Genomic DNA, 18117 nt, shown 5'->3' with positions numbered 1-18117 from the left:
GGGTCAGTTTGGGCACCACAGGATAAGGAAGATATTGAGGGGCTGAATCAGATCCAAAGAGGAGCAACAAAGCTGCTGAGGGGTCTGGGAACATGGCTTGTGAGGAGCGGCTGAGGGACCTGGGGGGGTTCAGCCTGGAGAAGAGGAGGCTGAGGGGAGACCTTACTGCTCTCTACAGCTCCCTGACAGGAGGATGGAGTGAGGTGGGGGTTGGTCTCTTCTCCCAGGTTACCAGCAATAGGAAATAGGGTTAAGTTGGGCCAGGGAAGGTTTAGATGGGCTATTAGGAAGAATTTCTTTCCTGACAGAGTGGTGAGGCATTGGAACAGGCTGTCCAAGGAGGTGGTGGAGTCACCATCCCTGGAGGGGTTCAAAAAATGCGTGGATGTGGCACTTCAGGACATGGTTTAGTGGTCATGGTAGTGCTGGGTTGACAGTTGGACTTGATGATCTTAGAGGTCTTTTCCAACCTTAATGATTCTGTGTTTTCTGAGAAGCTTCCAAGCACTTCAAACCCTCGTCGTGTACCACCCAGTACCCCTTTCTGAGCCACACCTACAAGCAAGTCCTTCTTGCCAGGGAGAGAAATTCTCTTATGTTTCTTTGAAATGATTCACAGCTATTTTTTACACTTCCATGTCACACTCAGAGGAGATGTTGAGAACTCTGTCCATTTCCTCATCTTCACACCCCACGTATCCCCTGTGGCAGCAGGATACGTAAACCCCGAGCACCAACACCTCCAGCTGGGTGCAAGCTTACAGAAACCTGATCCTGAAAACACTGAAGTCATTGTGAGAGACAGCCAGAACTGACCTTCTCTCTCTTCAACAGTCCTCCACATCAACTGCTCTCAGTCAGATTTCTTACCCAAATTTGTACCTTTCAGGTTTGGCTATTCAAAGAGCAGCTGTGGTCACAACTGCAGCTCTATCTGCTAAGAAGTCTGCTGGGTTTCTGTGGGGAGAGGGGAAGGACACAGGCTACTGCCCATCTACTCTGCTCTGGTGAGACCTCACCTGGAGTGCTGTGTCCAGCTCCGGAGCCCTCAGCACAGGAGGGACATGGACCTGTCATGCCATCCTGCTGGCAGAAGGACTGGCACAGGAGGGCTCAGTCCTTGTGTCCAGCAGGAAAGCTGACCAGCACCATCAAGCTCAGCTGTTACAAACAGGACAGAGTTTTGCTGCATTCCAGTTTTAAATTCCATTTCTTTGATCAAAAGGGAAAAAATAAACAATAATCCACCTCAGAATCAAGGAGTTAATCAACACTTCTAAAATCATTCAAAGAATCACAGAATGGTTTGTGCTTGAAGGGACCTTAAAGATCATTAGTTCCAACCCTCCTGCCACAGGCCAGGCTTTAATCATGAAGATTATATTCAGAGTCAAGCAAACTTCAAATTACAGGGATGTGGTTTTGGAGACCCAGCTCAGAGTGGCTCTATGTGGCTTTTCAAGCACGCCAACAAAGTACCTAAAGGTTTCAGTGGTGTCAGCAGGAGCTGGTGGACCCAGCAGCTCCCTCAAGCCAGGACTGCTGTGAGGTGGGCCTGCTGGAGGAGAAAATCCTCACACAGCTTCAGCCACAGTTTGTTCCTCATTGGAATCTCAGCAGCACACATCAGCTGGCTTAACTTCACAAAGCAGATGTAGACCTGGCTTCCACAAGCCAGCCACCACTCTGACCTGGGAAGTGCTGCTAGACAAGGAACTTGTCCTTTAAGGCAGATGAGCAAAATTAGTGGAAGGGATCCCAAAGCATACCTCAGACTGGTGTGTTTTAGGAACACTTGGTACTGCCTGGAATTTAACTTGATGTACCACACAAACATACAAAAGGACAAAGAGAAGAGATGACATTCACAAGACCAGAACAAGCTACAGGAACTCACCCAGGTCAGTTATCTCTGCAACAGAAAGAGGAGAGGTTGGAAAAGTTAATGCACGTACACTACAGGAAGTCAGTCATGCCAAGTAAAACAGAGAACAAGAGCCTCTTAGCTACAGGGACTTAAACATCAGCCCAAGCTTTAGGAATTCAGGAGAAACAGTATGTTGAGTATAAATGTCTCCATGTATTACAGGCATGATGTAGCCCAAAACATCCCAACCACTAAAATCACCTTTGGAAACCCACAGGTTGATGCTGGAGTTTAGCCAAAGCAGAGAATACAAGTTTGAAGTAGAAAGCATGACAGGACACTGAGAAGTTTTGCCTGACATTTCTAGGTTCTTATAAATCAGAGGCAGTAAAGAAAGAAACTCCCAAGTGGCAGCAGAGTCACAGACCCTGAGCCAGTCCCATGCACCTCAGTGGGTCACACCAGTGTGACATGGATGCCCTGTCCTCCTTCAAACAGGCAGCAGTCACAAACCCCGAGATATCCTCCCTCCACCCTGCACAAGGAAAGGCAGCTCCATCGCCAGGGTGCCTAAATAATTTATTTTTCCCTTCAAAACTAACACCCCAAAAGCAAACTCCATAAACGACTTGTTAGTCTAAAATGTTTTCCCCACATATACTGAGTGGCTGGTTGGTGTTTTTTTAACAAAAACTGACCATTCTGAAGAGCTGGTGTATTCATTTAGCTAGGAAAGTGAATTTGTGGGGTAGGGTCCACACTTCTAAAGCATAAAGAATGAGTATGTTGTAATTCTTCATAGAGTACTTCGAGAAGATTATTAGGCAATACTAACACCACATTTTTTTCAAACAGTAGGTATCACATCCAGAAAGAAATCTGTTGCAACTCAGAAGTAAAGCTGTGACAGCTCCCTCTGAACACTGAGGCTACACAGGCCTGAGACCACGTGGTACCTCTGATGTTAAAACCCTGATTGCAAATACCTGGGAAATGTGTTTGAGGGAATGAATTTTTTTGAATGACATCCTTCTGCTCAGTGGATGCACCACGTGGGTACCTGCAGTAGCTTATCCACAGTGCTGGGATTCACACACACTCCTCCTCCTGCAACTCTGCTTCCCTGCCTACCTTTAAACTTCAAGGTAAGTGCCTTTAAAAGGTAAGGTAAGTAATGGTACCTGTGGCACAGAGAGTGCAGAGGGGATTGCTGACTGTTAAAGCATCCTAACTCCATTGTGAGCCTGACTCCTTTCCTGCTTCCTGCAACACTGGTGCATGAACATTTCCAGCAGCTCCAGGTAATACATTTATTCCTCTAGTAAGAGAGAAACAGTCTAACTATGCTTTTGAATCACATTTCACACTTCTTTTCTGTTATAAGGAAAGCAGGAAAGAGCTCAAGTGGGAAAACCTCAAGCACCTCAAATAAACACGAGCTCATGAGATGTCAGATCTTGGGCAAGGAACTGTAGTAGTGGCAGCAGAAAACCCCCACGAGAGGCCTGCTCAGTGCTGCTGTGCAGCTGGCTATTGTTCAGGGCAAGTTTCCATGATGATTTAATTTGTAAATAACATACACTGGGGTAGGCAGGGTATGAGCCATGAATTCTCTCTTTCAGAGTATCTACCACTGGTCTAGAGGGACTCAGGCAGTTCATCACCCTGCAATAAAGTTATACTCAAATATCTACAATCACTGAAAGTCAACCAGACAAATACTTGATCAGGGAGCACCACAGACTTGTTCCAAGTCTGGAGTGACCTGGGACTCTTCCTGGAATACCAGGGAAGGGAAGAGATGTTTAAACAATCCCATGCTATTTACCCCTCAGAGCTACATTCTGTGAAACCTCCCATACAAGCTCAGGTAGTTTGCAGAAAAGCCTTTTCATAACACCTGCCTTAGACTACTTATTTTAATTGTGACCTCACTTCCACTTCAAACCAACCAAGCAGCATGGAAATGAGGGTGCTGGATGTTCAATCCAGAGGCTGTAGTGACAGAAACACAAAGCAGAGTGGCTGGAGTGTAACAAGCACGACCAGCCCCTCGGTCAGAAACTTACTCATCCCCTTCCAGCCAGGCTGCACGTCGGGGGTGATGCTGTCCAGCTCTCGCTGAAACTCTTCTCTGGCTTTAGCCACAAGCTCGTGGTACTGAGCTACTATCTTGGCCTCAGATTGTGCTGCCTGGACCTGTAACAAACAGAAATGAGATTTTATTTTTCAAGGCAAGTACTGAAGACACAAGCACAGGTAACAGAGTTAGTGGCAGGTATGGTTACCCCTCAGCCCAACCAAAGCAGACTCACTCAGGGGAGAAAAAAAATCACCCTGTGATATTGCACTTCTTACTTACAATAACTCTTTGCTGGAACTACCACTAACCCAGTTTGTCTCATGGGCAGGCTGTAACCAGTCTGTAGCCTAGACAGGACCAAGAGAGTCAGTTCTATCTTTAAAGATCTCTAGCTCTCCTCTGCTTACAGCTATCCCACAGGCCTACCAGTTGCTCTTGTGGCACTCCCCTCCTCTCACTGAGCTCTGATGTTCCTGCTACTAGGTTAAATTCACTCAAAATGCACCTGATGAATTATCAGCTGGCCTGCAAAGGAGGTAACCTTCACATTTCTTCCCCTGTCTTCTGAGCTGTGATTTACCCACCAAGTCCTTAGCACACACTGGTCCTACTCCTCCCTGACCTCTTGGAATCAAATAGAAGAGTCACAAGTTGCCCACAGGAAGAGCTGATGGTGGTCAAGCCAGCTGGAAACTCATTCAGGACAGAGCTCAAGTTCTTGTGAAGCTCCTATGGTTTCATCAGCTCAAACACTGAGTATAGCCAAAAAAAAGATGGAATTTATACTTCAGAAGTACAGAGGACCTGGGAGCAGGAGATCTGTGCAAGCTGCCGAGCAGTCCTTGCTCCAACAGCAACCACACACACTCTGTGGGGGCATTACCTTCTTCACAACGTTGTCCAGGTCAACTATCATATGATGAAGATTTTCTTCTGCAGCAGTAATGTGAGGTTTGGCTCCTGCAATCTGAGACTTCTTGGCATTCTCGATTACACCTTTCGTCTTCTCTAGCTCTTCTCTGAAAAGAGAAGCAGCTGCTGGTTATAACACATACAGGTCTTACAACAAAAGCCCAAAGCAAAGTTTCCTTCATGCTGTCTTTGTTTACAGGAAGAACTCCTGGACAACTGTCCTGGTGCTTCTCCTCTACCAGCTCTATGGCTAAAGTGCTGTCATTAAAGACTATTTTTTTTCCACAGCCTGAAATCTAAAGATGTCAGTGTTTCTGTTCCATGTAAATTGACAATTATTTATAGTGGAATTAGTATTCAAGACCTAGCTGGAAGGTGAAGATGAAAGAAAGTTCACTGAAAGGAGCTGTTATTAGTAAAACTATGTTAATATCAGAAGGCAGATGTTGCCATCACAGGACAGGGTATCAAGGAAACACTTTTCATACATGTGGCCCACTCCTGCAGAAGTGTTTTGGTCTTGGTGAGTGGTGGACATAAATGAGGATGGGAGAAAATTTATAGGGCTCTGTAAAGATAGAGCACTTCTTTTGTCATTAAGAAAGAATTGCTTTCCTCTAACATAATTGGAAATCTAGGTGAAAGTCAAAAAGCATTCCTTTTCCAATCCATTCCAACCAATGGAGGTTTCTAATGATCTCGCTGGAATAAAGAGCAAACTTTAAAATAAATAAGTAAATAAATCAAAGCAAAGGCATCCAGTAGAATCATAGAGAATGAAAGCATCAGGGGTTTGCATTAGCTTTGTTTTACTCCTTGAAACCTCAGTTACACCTTGTAACTATTTTCAGTCAGCACAGCAACTTCAAAGGTAAGTTTTGAAGTTAAATAGCGACGGCGTAGCTTCAACGATGATGTTGCCCTCTCAGCCTCAGGAGCACCAGAGGGTTTCCAAATTTACTTCTATCTTTGTTACAAGAGCACCTTGGAGATATTTGTCTGTCTTCTTACTTTTTCTGCTACCATCCCTGCAGAGTCAGGCTGCACATCAGGCTCCAGGCACATCAACGCTGCTCTTAGGGCACCCTGGGCTATGAGCAGTGCTCCATTTTGGGATTCAAAACTAACTTTAAAAGCAACTCTGCTGACAGATGGAACCACCAAACAAAGCCATAAGGTTTCATTTTTCACTGCAACTGAAAGAAGCTAGTGATGTTACCAATTTAAATACACAGAGTGCAGTCAGAGTCCTTGCAAAAGGTTTAATATTGACAAAGATGTGTACTTAATAAAAAAACTAACTTTAAAAGCAACTCTGCTGACAGATGGAACCACCAAACAATGCCATAAGGTTTCATTTTTCATTGCAGTTGAAAGAAGCTAGTGATGTTACCAACTTAAATACACAGAGAGTGCAGAGTCCTTGCAATAGGACAATTGACAAAATGATTCAAAAATACTACTAAAAGAATGATGTGATTTCTTTTCAATCTTACTTGAATTTACTAACACTATACATAAGTTTTGGAGAGATAAGCAAGTTTTAAAAAGAAGAGCAGGACAGTTTCAGACTCTCTGGTGCCATGAGGACTATGTGCACAGGCACCTAAGTCATTCATTAGCATATGAAACCTTGTTTTGATCTGGCACAAAGGTGGCAGTTTAGTATGAACACGGGTGACAGTGTAATCTCTAGGAATTCAAGCAGTGTCTGCCAGCCCTCCTGTGGGTGACCTGGACTCACCACTCGATAAGCCTCAGAAAGCAGCAGCTTACTTGGCTTTCAGAAGGGCGTCGGCAGCTTCGTCCACCGCTCTCCTCCGGTCCTTCAGCGCCTCCTCCAGAGTTCTCCACTGAGAGGACTTCTTCTCCCCGGCAGCCTAAGCACCACAGAGTCCTAATTAGGGTCATTAACATCACTAAAGAATTAAGAGTTCTAAAAAAATGAAGCCACTAGAGATTCACACCTTGCTACAACATCTTTATCCAGCTGAGCAGCATTCTTGTGTTTTACCAGCAGCACAGCTGGAAGTTTTATCCATTTTTTTTCCTCTTCCAACCTTTTCTTTTGATTTTGTTTGATTTCTAACATCAGGGGCTTTTTCCCACCTGAGCAGCAGCCATTTGTCCACACAGAACAGCTTGCATGGGGATTGCTGTACCATGCCACAATGTTTTTGGGGAAAACTCTACATGTGTTAAATATTTTAGAATTGCTCCCAAGTATTATGGTGCTTTAAGAATTAAGCTGAAATATTATTAAGTATAATACTTAAGTTGCTTCATGTTAGAGCAAGCAGACTAAAAGCAAACTCTTAAGACACTTCTTTTTCTAACTACTAGACTGAATCTCAAGTGCTTGTTTAGTTGCCCATATGTCCCAGTTTGTTTGATCAGCCACCAGATGAAATGCTCTGCTGCAGGCCTGCAGGAAGCAGCAGTTCCACACAAAGCCCAGCACCAGCACACCAGAACCACAAGCTGGTATCACTCCTGCATCCCCTACTCCCTTCCAGACAGGAAATGAACAACCCAGAAAGAAGATTTTGGTAAGGAGAATTGTTCAACGAAGCTAAGAGGGTGGAGAGCATGATACCCTAACTATGTCCTGGTTAAAAATGGGCTTGGGAATTAAAATGCAATGAATCAAATACAACATGAAGACTATCATTATATAAACTTGAACTTTTCTTCTTGCAAAAGGGAAATAAAAGTTGGGGGGGAAAAAACCCACCAAAATTCAAATGCAAACCCACCATATTATTTAACTACACCATGACACAAGTGGAAAGCTTAGTTAAAACTGTGATAAAAGTAAAGACACTGAAAGAAAAGCTTCCAACTTCACATTTCACAATTAAAGATGGTGTTTTACTGAACACAGTAGGGAAAAAAAAAAAAACTTGCCCCTATTTGTCCAGCTTACCTCAGAATTGTCCATGGCCTCCTTCAGTATTTGTGCGTGGGCGTTCACTGCTTGCACTGCAGACTCCTGGGCAGTGATGGCCTGAAGGGTCACACGAGCTGTGGTGCTCAGGGCTCCCTCCAGAGTTGCTGCTAGGGCTGGGAAAAAAATTAACTAGATCAATTAAACTATAAAGAAAAGAGCCTTAGAATTAGTAAAATGACAGGTTATATCCTCTGCAGCTCCTCATGTTGTTTTCCATGACCCAGAGGAGTTGGTCATTCAGGAACTGCGCTGCCACCTGCAGAGGGAAGGGCACCAGAGCACACTCCTCACTTAGAGGAGAGCAAGGTGCACATCTGCACTGAGAGCAGTTAAGCTCCTCCGTGGAAAGACTTTCACCACGTTTCTGCAGAGGGGTGCATTTAACCAACAGGTGTTTTCCATCTTATCATAGAACCATCAAGGTTGGAAAAGATCTCTGAGATCATCAAGTCCAACCATGACCACTAAACCATGTCCCAAAGTGCTACATCTACATGTTTTTTGAACACCTCCAGGGATGGTGACTTCACCCCCTCCCTGGGCAGCCTGGGCCAATGCCTCAGCATTCCTTCAATAAAGAAATTCCTAACATCCAATCTAAACCTTCCCTGGTGCAACTTAAGCCCATTTCCTCTCATCCTATCACTACTTACATGGGAGAAGAACCTCAAACAACCGACCTCTTCCCATCAATCCAACCCTTCCAGATCCCTCTGCAGAGCTTCCTGACCCTGGAGCAGATCAACACTCCTGCTCAATGTGGTGTCATCTACAAACTTACTGAGGGTGCCCTTGACCCCCTCAATCCAGATCACTGATAAAGACATTAAACAGACTGCCCCCCAAACTGAGCCCTGACCAGCCACCAACTGGATTTGACTCCATCCACTGCAACTCTCTGGGCTTGGCCAGACAGCCAGTTTTGAGTGTGATTAACACATCTGCCAAGATCCTGCACAGCCTGGTCTAGTGGGAGGTGTCCCTGCCCATGGCAGGGTGGTTGGAACTCGATGATCTTCAGGGTCCCTTCCAACCCAAGCCATCTGTGAGTCTATGATGCTGTCTCATGTACACAGCAGTCAGACAGGTCAGATCAGATCAGATGCAGGACACTGTGCCAGCACCTCTTCCACCATCTGCCCTTTCCCCACACAAGGAGAATAACAAAATGCAAAGGCTGTAGCTCCCACAGAAGGCTGGAGCACAACCAGCATGCAGCCTCCCTGCAGCTAAACTCTCTTTCAAGGCTATTTTCACTTAGATGAGGACCTGGGGATCCCAGAAGATGGCAACCTGAACATGGTCAACAGCATGCTCTGGCAGCAATGAGTCCTGATTGTGAGCAGGGCTGCATGAAACAAGAGCCCAGCACCCCAGAGACCAAGTGAAGAAATGATTTCCTTCTAACCAGCACTTACGAGACCAGATCTGGAATATGGTGTCACAGATTGAGAGCCTCAGTGTAAGACAGAGACGAACACACTGGGGAGAGAATAGTGGAAAGGCACTAAGGTGGACTGTGGCACAGATGAGAGGCTGAAGGATCTGGGCTGCTTCTAGAGTAAAGAAGAGAAGCTGAAGGGTATCTTAAGCAATGCCTTCCACACGTGAAGGGGTGTTACAGAAGAGGTTGAACCAGGCTTCTCAGAGTTGCCCAGAGAAAGGGCAGGAGACAGCAGATCCAAGGGCCAACATGAGAAACTAACCAGATGTACCAAGTTGTCCATCACAAGCAGCACTGGCAAAGCTGCTCAGAAAGGTTGAACAATCTCTGTCCTTGGAGAGTTTCAAACCTTCACAGAGAAGGCCTTGAGCAACCTTCCTGTGGAAGGATCATTATTTAGGCTTTTAGAAAGTAGTCAAACACTGGAACAGGCTTCTCAGAGGTGGTCGATACCCCAAGCCTGCCAGTGTTTGAGAAGCATTTGGACAATGCCCTCAACATGCTTTAACATGAATTTTAAGCCCTGAATTGGTCAGGCAGTTGGACTAGATGATCATTTTAAGTCCCCTCCAACTGAAATAGTCTAGTCTATTCACATCTAACCTGTCCCAACTCTCCTAGCAGGAGGACAGACTAGAGACCCTGGAGGTCCATTCCAACCCACAATGTTCCATCATCCTTTGACTCTCAGTTACTTCTTAGAGGGTGCAAGAAGCTTCAACACCAATTATTCTGCCAACACAACACTGGGACTGCAACAAAGTGTGTAACTTAGAACTCTAAAGCCAGTACAGTCCAACCATTGTTCTGCCACATGTAACATGTACATGAAAGCCATCAGCATGGACTCACCTGATATCTTCTCTTGCTCCTCTTTGTCCTGCTGGGCAAGTCTGGCCGCAACTTCTTCTGGTGACCGTTCTTTTACAGCGTGGGAACCTTCATGCTCTTTATCTGTTCAGAAGTAAACAAAGTCACTGTTTAAGTGGAGAGTCCAAAGTAGCATATGGGTTACTTGTGGGGAAGGAACTTTCTTTTCAAAACTGTTTTTTATAGTCAGCATCACTTTATAAATTTGACTTCTGCGTGGAGCTATGCTGAAACTACCACAAGCCTCTTTATATTCATAACCACAAGTCCAGTCTCAAACCTTAAAATTAAAAAATTAAAAATAGTACCACAGATACCTCATATACATCTGTAGATTTTATGTTGCCCAGTTACAAAAATAAACAAGATTCAGAAGTGAAAGGCAAAGAACTGGAATACAATATGGAATACATACAATATGGAGCCAAGTTTAAATTTAAAGTGACTATCTGTTCTTGGGGTATTTTTCAGTTCTCCTCTGGCACACTTAGAGTCCAGCCAAAATAATGAAAAATTAGTGTCAGGGCTATCATAAATCACAATTATATTCTATTCCCTAAGCCTGAGGTTATTTAGAATGCCTTTAAGAGTGAGCACTGACCTAAGTAATTCTCTCAAGACCAACAGCAAGTCTGCATCTGAACTGAGGAGAGGCCCCAGACCTCCCAGCTCCCAGCCTCATATTGCAACACAACCCATCAGGTTACCCTGCAGCAATGCCCATGCTAACGCTGAAGGAAGCCTGTACTTGTTGCTGGCACACTTTTTATGAGATGCCTTCATGCAGAAAGAAATTAATGTCATCTCATCTGAAAGAGATGATCTCTCCCTCTACGACCATACAGAAGCTTGTGTTTCTTGTTGAGTTAAACATTAAATGCAGTTTCTTCACTTGGCCCTGGGCAGACATGCTTTTCTGAACAGCACTCAGAAAGCCACACAGGGCAGAGGCAAACTGGACTGCAGAAGTTCCAGCTGAGCACAGAGGCAGGTTCTCCTCTCACACTCACACTGACACCTGCCCCACGTATCCACCTCAGCTTCTTAGTACTCTAAACATCTATTAACAGATGATGGACATTTTCTTCTGCAAAAAGCACAGAGAATCCCGCTTTTAAAAACTGACAAATACCAACACAGAAGAATTTATGCACCCGAAGCTACAGATTTTGTTTTAATTCATCATGTTCACATGATTTTCATCACCTTCCTCAGTCTGGATCCCCGGAGCTGGCACCGAGACGGCTACGCCTGCAGCGGAGATGATCTGTGCTGCAGCCTCGCCTGCTGGGAAGGACAGTCACAGAACACACCCCTGAGCCATCATGTCAGAACAGAGAGAAGATACTTCATTTTTTCCTTCTGTACAAACATTACTTGGACACTGATATTACTGGTTTCAGAAAACAAGCGAATGTTCTGGACAAAGAGTAACCAGGTATTACTGACACACACACACAGACATGGTCATGAGAGATCAATGTAAAAAGAAGTCACAATTGTTCCTCTCTAAACCAGTTCCATCTGATCTGCCTTTATAGTAGCTCAGCAGTTAGCCAAAATTAGGCTTCTTGTGCTTGCACAAAGAAGAGGTAAATGGACTCAGAGTGCAGCCCCCAGAGTGCTCTTCCAGCTGAGTCTCATACCTCAGCTGTGCCTGACAGTCCTTGAATCACAGAACACCAGGTTGGAAGGGACCTAAGGATCATCTGATCCAACCTTTCTTAGCAAAAGCACCATCCAGAAAAGATGTCCCAGCATCATCCAGCTGATCCTAAAAGTATCCAATGTTGAGGACCTCACCACTTCCCTGGGGAGACGATTCCCATGGCCGGCTGTCAACATATAAAAAAAGATTCTCCTCTTGTGTGCAGTCAGAGTCTCCCCAGGAGTAACCTGCACCCATCACCCCATATTGTTTTCCACATGACTCCTTGTAAAAAGGGATTCTCCATCTTCTTTGCAGCCCCCTTTAAACACTTGAACATGGTGACGTGGTGTCCCCCAAGCCTCCTTTTCTCTGAAAAAAACACCAGTTCCCTCTGCCTTTCCTCATATGGCAGCTTCCCATTCCTTGGATCATCCCTGTGGCCCTGCTCTGGACCTTCTCCAGCCTGTCCACACCTTTTTTGCACAGCAGGGACAAATCTGAACACAGTATTCCAGGGGTGGCCTGACAAGTGCTGAGTAGAGAGGGATAATAACTTCTTTCTCTCTGCTGGCAATGCCCTTTGTGCAACCTAGTATCCCACTGGCTTTCTCTGTCATAGCAGCAGCACATTGTTCATGCACATTGAGCTCATTGTCCATGAGGACCCTCATGTCCCCTTTCACAGAGCTGCTCTCCAGCTGGGTAGATCCCAGCCTGTGCTGCACACTCCTGGATTATGTTTTCCCAGATGCAAGACCTTACACTTGTCCTTGCTGAACTTCATATGGTTCTTGTTAGCCCACTCTTCCAGCTTATCCAGGTCTTCCTGCAGCATGGCTCTCCCTTCTAAGGTGTCCCCAACCAGTCTGGGGTCTCATCACCAATCTTCATCAGGGTGTGCCTGACCCACCATCCACATCACTCATGAAGACAATAAGCAGCGCTGGGCTGGGTATCGATCCCTGGGGACATCACTTGTGAGAGACTGCCAGTTTGAAAAGGAGCCACTTACCACCAGCCTCTGGGTGTGGCCTGTCAGCCACATCCCCACCCACCACACAGACCACTCCTCTAGGCTGTAACATGTCAGCTTCCCTAGGAGGGAGCTGTGGGGAATCACATGGAAAGCCTTGGCGAAATCCAGGTAGACAGCATCCATTGCACACCCCACATCAACCCAGCAGGTTACTTTGTTGTAGAAGGCAATCAAGTTTGTCAAGCATGACTTGTTCTTGGTGAGTCTATGCTGGCTTTCTCCAACCACAAGCTTCATTTGGTTTGTGACAGCCCCCAAGAGGATTTGCTCCATAGCTTTCCTAGGGGTTGAAGTAAGACTGATGAGCCTATCAATTCCTGAATCCTCCTTCAAGTCCAGGTGGATAACTTTTGGTTCACCAGTTAGTTTGTCAAGCTCCTGTAACAGTTCAAATACCAGCTCTTCCTTTGCTGATGCTGGGTCTGTTTTCGCATTGACCTGGATTTTTGTTCCCAAGGTCTGGGGCCCAACAGTTGAAGTTTGCTCTTCTAAAATCTAAAAGCTTTGTCTTAGTACTCACCTTCCATGTGCTCAGCAGGATCCCAAACTCCACTGTACTGTCACCACTGCAGCCAAGGCTGTTGCTAGCTGAGCTACTCCCAAGCAGGTTGTCTTGGTGTGGGAGCAGCAAGTCCAGCAGTGCCTCGTTCCTGGCTGGCACATCTAACACTGGTGTGAGGACACAGTCCTCTACACTCTCCAGGAACTCGATGGATAACACGTGACCTGCTGCACTGTTCTTCCAACAAACGTCTGGGTAGCTGAAGTCACCCATAAGAACCAGGTTCTGTTGACCCAAAGCTTGCTTAAGTGACCCAAATATTGCTCTGCTGGCCGTACCATCTTGGTTTGGAGGTCAGCAGCAGACGCCTGCTGTAACATGCCCCTTGGAGACAACCCCTCTGATCTTGACCCAGAGACACTCAATAGGGCTTCCACAATCACCTCAGTTGATTTCTATACATTCAAGGTTCTCCTTAACACACAGCACGACTCCTCCATTTCTTCTTCCCTATCTGCCTTCATGAAACAGCCTACATGTGGCTATAGCCATCCATCAGGATCCTCCAGCCACGGGAGTTGTCCCACCACGTTTCAGTTATTCCTAAGAGAATAACTTTCTGACTGGTCGAGAGCTCCAGTTCCTCCTGTTTCTTCCCCAGGCTGTGTGCATTGGTATACATACTCCTGAGGCAGCTGGTCTTCTGGTTCACATCTGGAGAGGCAGCTAAGGAACATCTGTCGTGGCTCTTGTTGGCCTGGCTTGTCCCCCAGTTGGTTGCAATGATGTGAGTGTTGACACTTTGGATCCTGGCCCCTGTGTCCTTCAATTCAGAGCCCATCTCACCGAGCTGGTCAGCCTGCTGCCAAGGATTCCCCCACCTCTTGTAGACGGGTGGGTCCTATCCCTCCCTAACAGGCTAGAGCCAGAGAAGAACATCCATTGTCATAAAAGCCAAGACCCTCATGATGGCACACTCATGAAGCCAGAATCTGATTTGCATTACACAGCTATTTCTGGCTGCACCCTTTCCTCTCATGGGTAAAATGCAGGAAAAGAGAACTTGGGCACCAAGACTTTCTGCTTGCACCCCCAGGGCTCCACAGTATTCCTTGATTTCACCCAGGTTCTGGCTTGTGCTGTCCTTCGTGTCTACATGAAAGAGCAGCAGTGGACACTCCAGTGAATAGATGACAACTGGTCAAGCTGGTGCTCTTGATAAATTGTGGCCTCCTCTCAGAAACGTTTCAGACCTTAGCTCCCAGGAGGCAGCAAACCTCTCGTGACTCCCTGTCAGGTCAGCAGATGGACACCTCAGTGCCCTTTAACAGCAAGCCACCCACTACGCTGCTTCCTTCTGTGGTACCCACTGTGTGCTGCTGGTGCAGTTTCTCCTTGCAGACCTTCCTCGTGGGCACCTACAGCCATTAAAGCTTCATATGTGGGTTTGGTTGTAATGCTGGAGGGTGGGGACTGAAGCAGAGTCCTGCTTTGTGGGTCACCAGGGTCCAAGGTGCCTCATTCCCTGTGGTGTCCACCTCAGGAACATGGTTTTCAAACTATTTATCATCTCCCTCTCAGCTCCTCTAATAACGTGCAGCCTTTTACCTGTATCCCACAACTCAGCCACCTGACCTCACAGCTCATCAACCTATGCACACCTTTTGCAGGTACTTTGCAGGTACGTTGTGCTAGATTCCAAATATATTACAAGGTAAATAATATTTTCAAAAATAGGCACAAAAAAGCTAAAGCCATTTTAGATAAATTTTCTTACGACTGAAAAGGAAATACCATCAATTCTAAGACATGACTCAACTTCAACCATTCCAAAGGACAATTTAATCTACCACAGGATGTATGATGTGTGAGATCATTAAGTCTTTTGCTTCTCTCTACATGACATCCTGTGAAGTTACCTTCTTTTTCCTCTGAAGGAGGAGCAGCTTCTGTTTTGCTGACGGTGGATTTGGCAGTGGGCTGTTTAGACTCCTTCATTACTTCTGCTACAGATGAGATCTTCAGTGGACCTGGCTGTACCTTGAAAAATCAAAAATAAGAAGATCATCAGTTTTCCAAACAGCCTGTGTCTCACCACTTCCATTGTAACAGAGAAGAACATTTCCATGTCCATAACTGTATCATAAACCTAAGCTTCAAGGCCATATAATTTCTTGCCTTTATTTTTTTCATTTAGAAGGAATCTTTACAATTGTCACCTCTTCAAAGCTGAAGGTATAGCAGTGTCAGTTTTTCCTACAAATATTAATCTATGTATAAAAGGCAAATAATTTAATGCCTCAAGCACTCCAAACCCTTCTGAGTGTTTTGAAAGAATACAGATAATGCAAAGCTATAAAAACCACAACTACATAAAGCTCTCAAGCAATTCCAGAAAGCAGATTTCAATTATTTCCCCTTGGACACTATTTAGTCCATACAGGTACATCTGACACACTGAATCAAAACAAGTTAGGCCACCCGTGTTCTCTACTCAGCTTCAGTTTTTCAAGTAAGTGCTCTAACACCTTGTTCCCTCAGTTGTAATTTTTTTGTCCACCAGCCCTTAGGGGAGTCATCCTGCTCAGTTTCTAGGCAATTCCTTTTCAAGTTGTAGTGGAGAAAATATATGATTGTTTTAAAGAAGCACGACTGAATAATCAAAGACAGGTTTAAAAAGAACTAACATGATTTTATCTGGTTATAACTGGCCAGAAGATGCTACAGACATGGTGTGGGTTTGACAGGCCAGGTACCAGAGCTGCATGGCTTCACCAATTTCCCTTTGAAGGCATTTAGATACTAGTGTTTGGGGCAGACAAACACTAGTATCTTACTCAAGCACAGAGCACTGCAAAGTTTTATAGTAATCCTTTAATATGCACAATGCAAAGCCACAGGGTAAAAATAAAACCATCTGAGCTAGAGCCACGACTGGGCAGAGGATACTGTGCTGTCTGGCCAGTCTTGATTTGCAAGATGTACTAGTGCCTGGGAGGCATGGAGAGCCTGGATGATCACAAGTCAAGTGTAGCTAAAACTAGAAGAGATACAGTTCTGGTTAACTGATATTCTCACGTTCATTAATATCAGCTTTCTTAAGCTTCAATTAAAAATATTTGGGTTTCTTGCAGCTCAAATGGCTTCTGAGAGCTCAGGACAGCCACGGCCACCGCAGTTTTTCAGCATTCCTGAATAACTGGGAGGTGTTTGCTTTCAGATGCAGGAAGAGAGAAACTTCCAGATTAAATTCCCAGAGTTGAGCTAAAGGGTGTATCAAGTTCTCCTTTCTGAAGGGTTGTGTCACTAGGATTTCAAAGTATGATGCTTACACATGGCTCTGTACCTCTCAAAGTGTTACTGATGCAAAAAGTTCCAGTCTTCTTTTACATAAATTCAGCTTAGAATCAAACCCACCTAATCCCGCTACCTCGCTAACTCCACTCAATCTCTAGTCACAATAAACCAGTCAAATTCCAGCGTGTCACCCACCTCTCTCCCCCTCAGTTTATTTGAGTATGAGCAGAAGAGCTAGTAAGTTAGAATCCTGCTAGATTATTTCACTGCAAATAAGTTTTACAGCCCAAAGACCACAATCACAAGATCATAAGGGGTAATGTAGAAGCATCACTGTCACTCAGCACAAAGCAGCAATTCGGTTCACAAGTCTGAACCATTCTCAGTTTAAGAATTCTTTAAAATTCTTAAAATTTTTAAATTAATCAGAATTTGAAAACTAAGAGCAGAGGCTATAAAAAAAAAAGACAAATGGCAGGGTGGGAGGGAGTGGGGAACACTTACTGTTTTCTTTGGCATGGGTGTGTTGTAGGGTGCAGGACCAAGTGCCATCTCGAAGAGCTTGTCAGAGTAGGGAACAGCCTTCTCGACGCTCTCCCGGAACTGCGTGTCATAGCTGGCATACAGGACAGTCCCACCCACTCCTCCACCCACAAACAGGACACCTGCACCAATCACTTTGCCTACAGAAACACTGAGGGGGGAAGAAGAGTCAAAGTTATGTCCGTTGGTTTATAGGGCAAACATCAAATTAGTGAGTCGTGGAGCTGGGGACAACCACCCTGTTCCAGAAGCTTGCCAACAAACCCAGCACCCCCCTTTAAACACTGTCAGCACCAGCAAACCCCTGGTACCGTAATGGCTCATGACTAACACAAAGACATGAAGGAAATCCCCAACCTTCCCTCTAACACACATCTATCATGGAAATCCCCAACCTTCCTTCTAAATCTTGATCATCTTCATGAGCTTTGCTTAAATCTGACTGAATCCAACACACAAAACTATGAGAATATGAGTTTAAAAAATCCCACCGCTACCAATTTGCTCTGAGGGCAAACTGAGGAGCAGATTGCCCCCTGGCCACCAGAGGAGAGGCAGCAGCTCCCCCAGCCCCTGCACGTACCCAGACTCTCCCGAGGGGCTGGCATAGCCACGGCAGGGTCGCAGCGCACGGGGCGACGCTCTCCCACACCGGCTGCTCTGCAAGGGGCGGAGGAGGCAACAGTTAGAGCACAGTTAAACCTCTCTTCACCCCAACGGCACCACCAGCCCTGTCTGCTCCACAGACACATCCTGCACAGCAGCAGCTGGCACGAGAGCAGCAACGTCGGACTCTGTTTGCCCTACAAAGAAGAGTTTTTTCACGTGCAGCTTGTAGGTTAAGGGTATTTTTAAAAATGAGGGAAACAAAAAATCCCAGTTTATGTCTGCATTTGTTTTTCTTATTTATGTTTCCAGCCTCCTATTTGGGCAGTATAACTGGGTTAGTTCAGATCCTCAGC

At 45.5% G+C, this 18117-nt stretch overlaps 1 protein-coding gene across 1 annotated transcript; it reads right to left on the bottom strand.

Annotated features, from left to right (window-relative positions):
• Window positions 1-3936: 3936 nt before the first annotated feature.
• IMMT (inner membrane protein, mitochondrial) lies at window positions 3937-17815 on the bottom strand (the record flags this gene model as incomplete). The annotated part of the gene is made up of 9 exons (XM_008948889.1): window positions 3937-4066; window positions 4834-4969; window positions 6639-6742; window positions 7789-7925; window positions 10109-10210; window positions 11333-11413; window positions 15235-15355; window positions 17117-17306; window positions 17739-17815. Coding segments are annotated over 9 exons (1078 nt in total), but the record flags the coding sequence as incomplete, so codon positions are not given.
• Between the last annotated feature and the right edge of the window lie 302 nt (window positions 17816-18117).

Source organism: Merops nubicus, unplaced genomic scaffold (assembly GCF_000691845.1).
Source record: "Merops nubicus isolate BGI_N331 unplaced genomic scaffold, ASM69184v1 scaffold3111, whole genome shotgun sequence".
Classification (NCBI taxonomy): domain Eukaryota; kingdom Metazoa; phylum Chordata; class Aves; order Coraciiformes; family Meropidae; genus Merops; species Merops nubicus.
The sequence above is the reverse complement of the archived record's forward strand: the minus strand, read 5'-3'. Positions and strand labels throughout refer to the sequence as shown.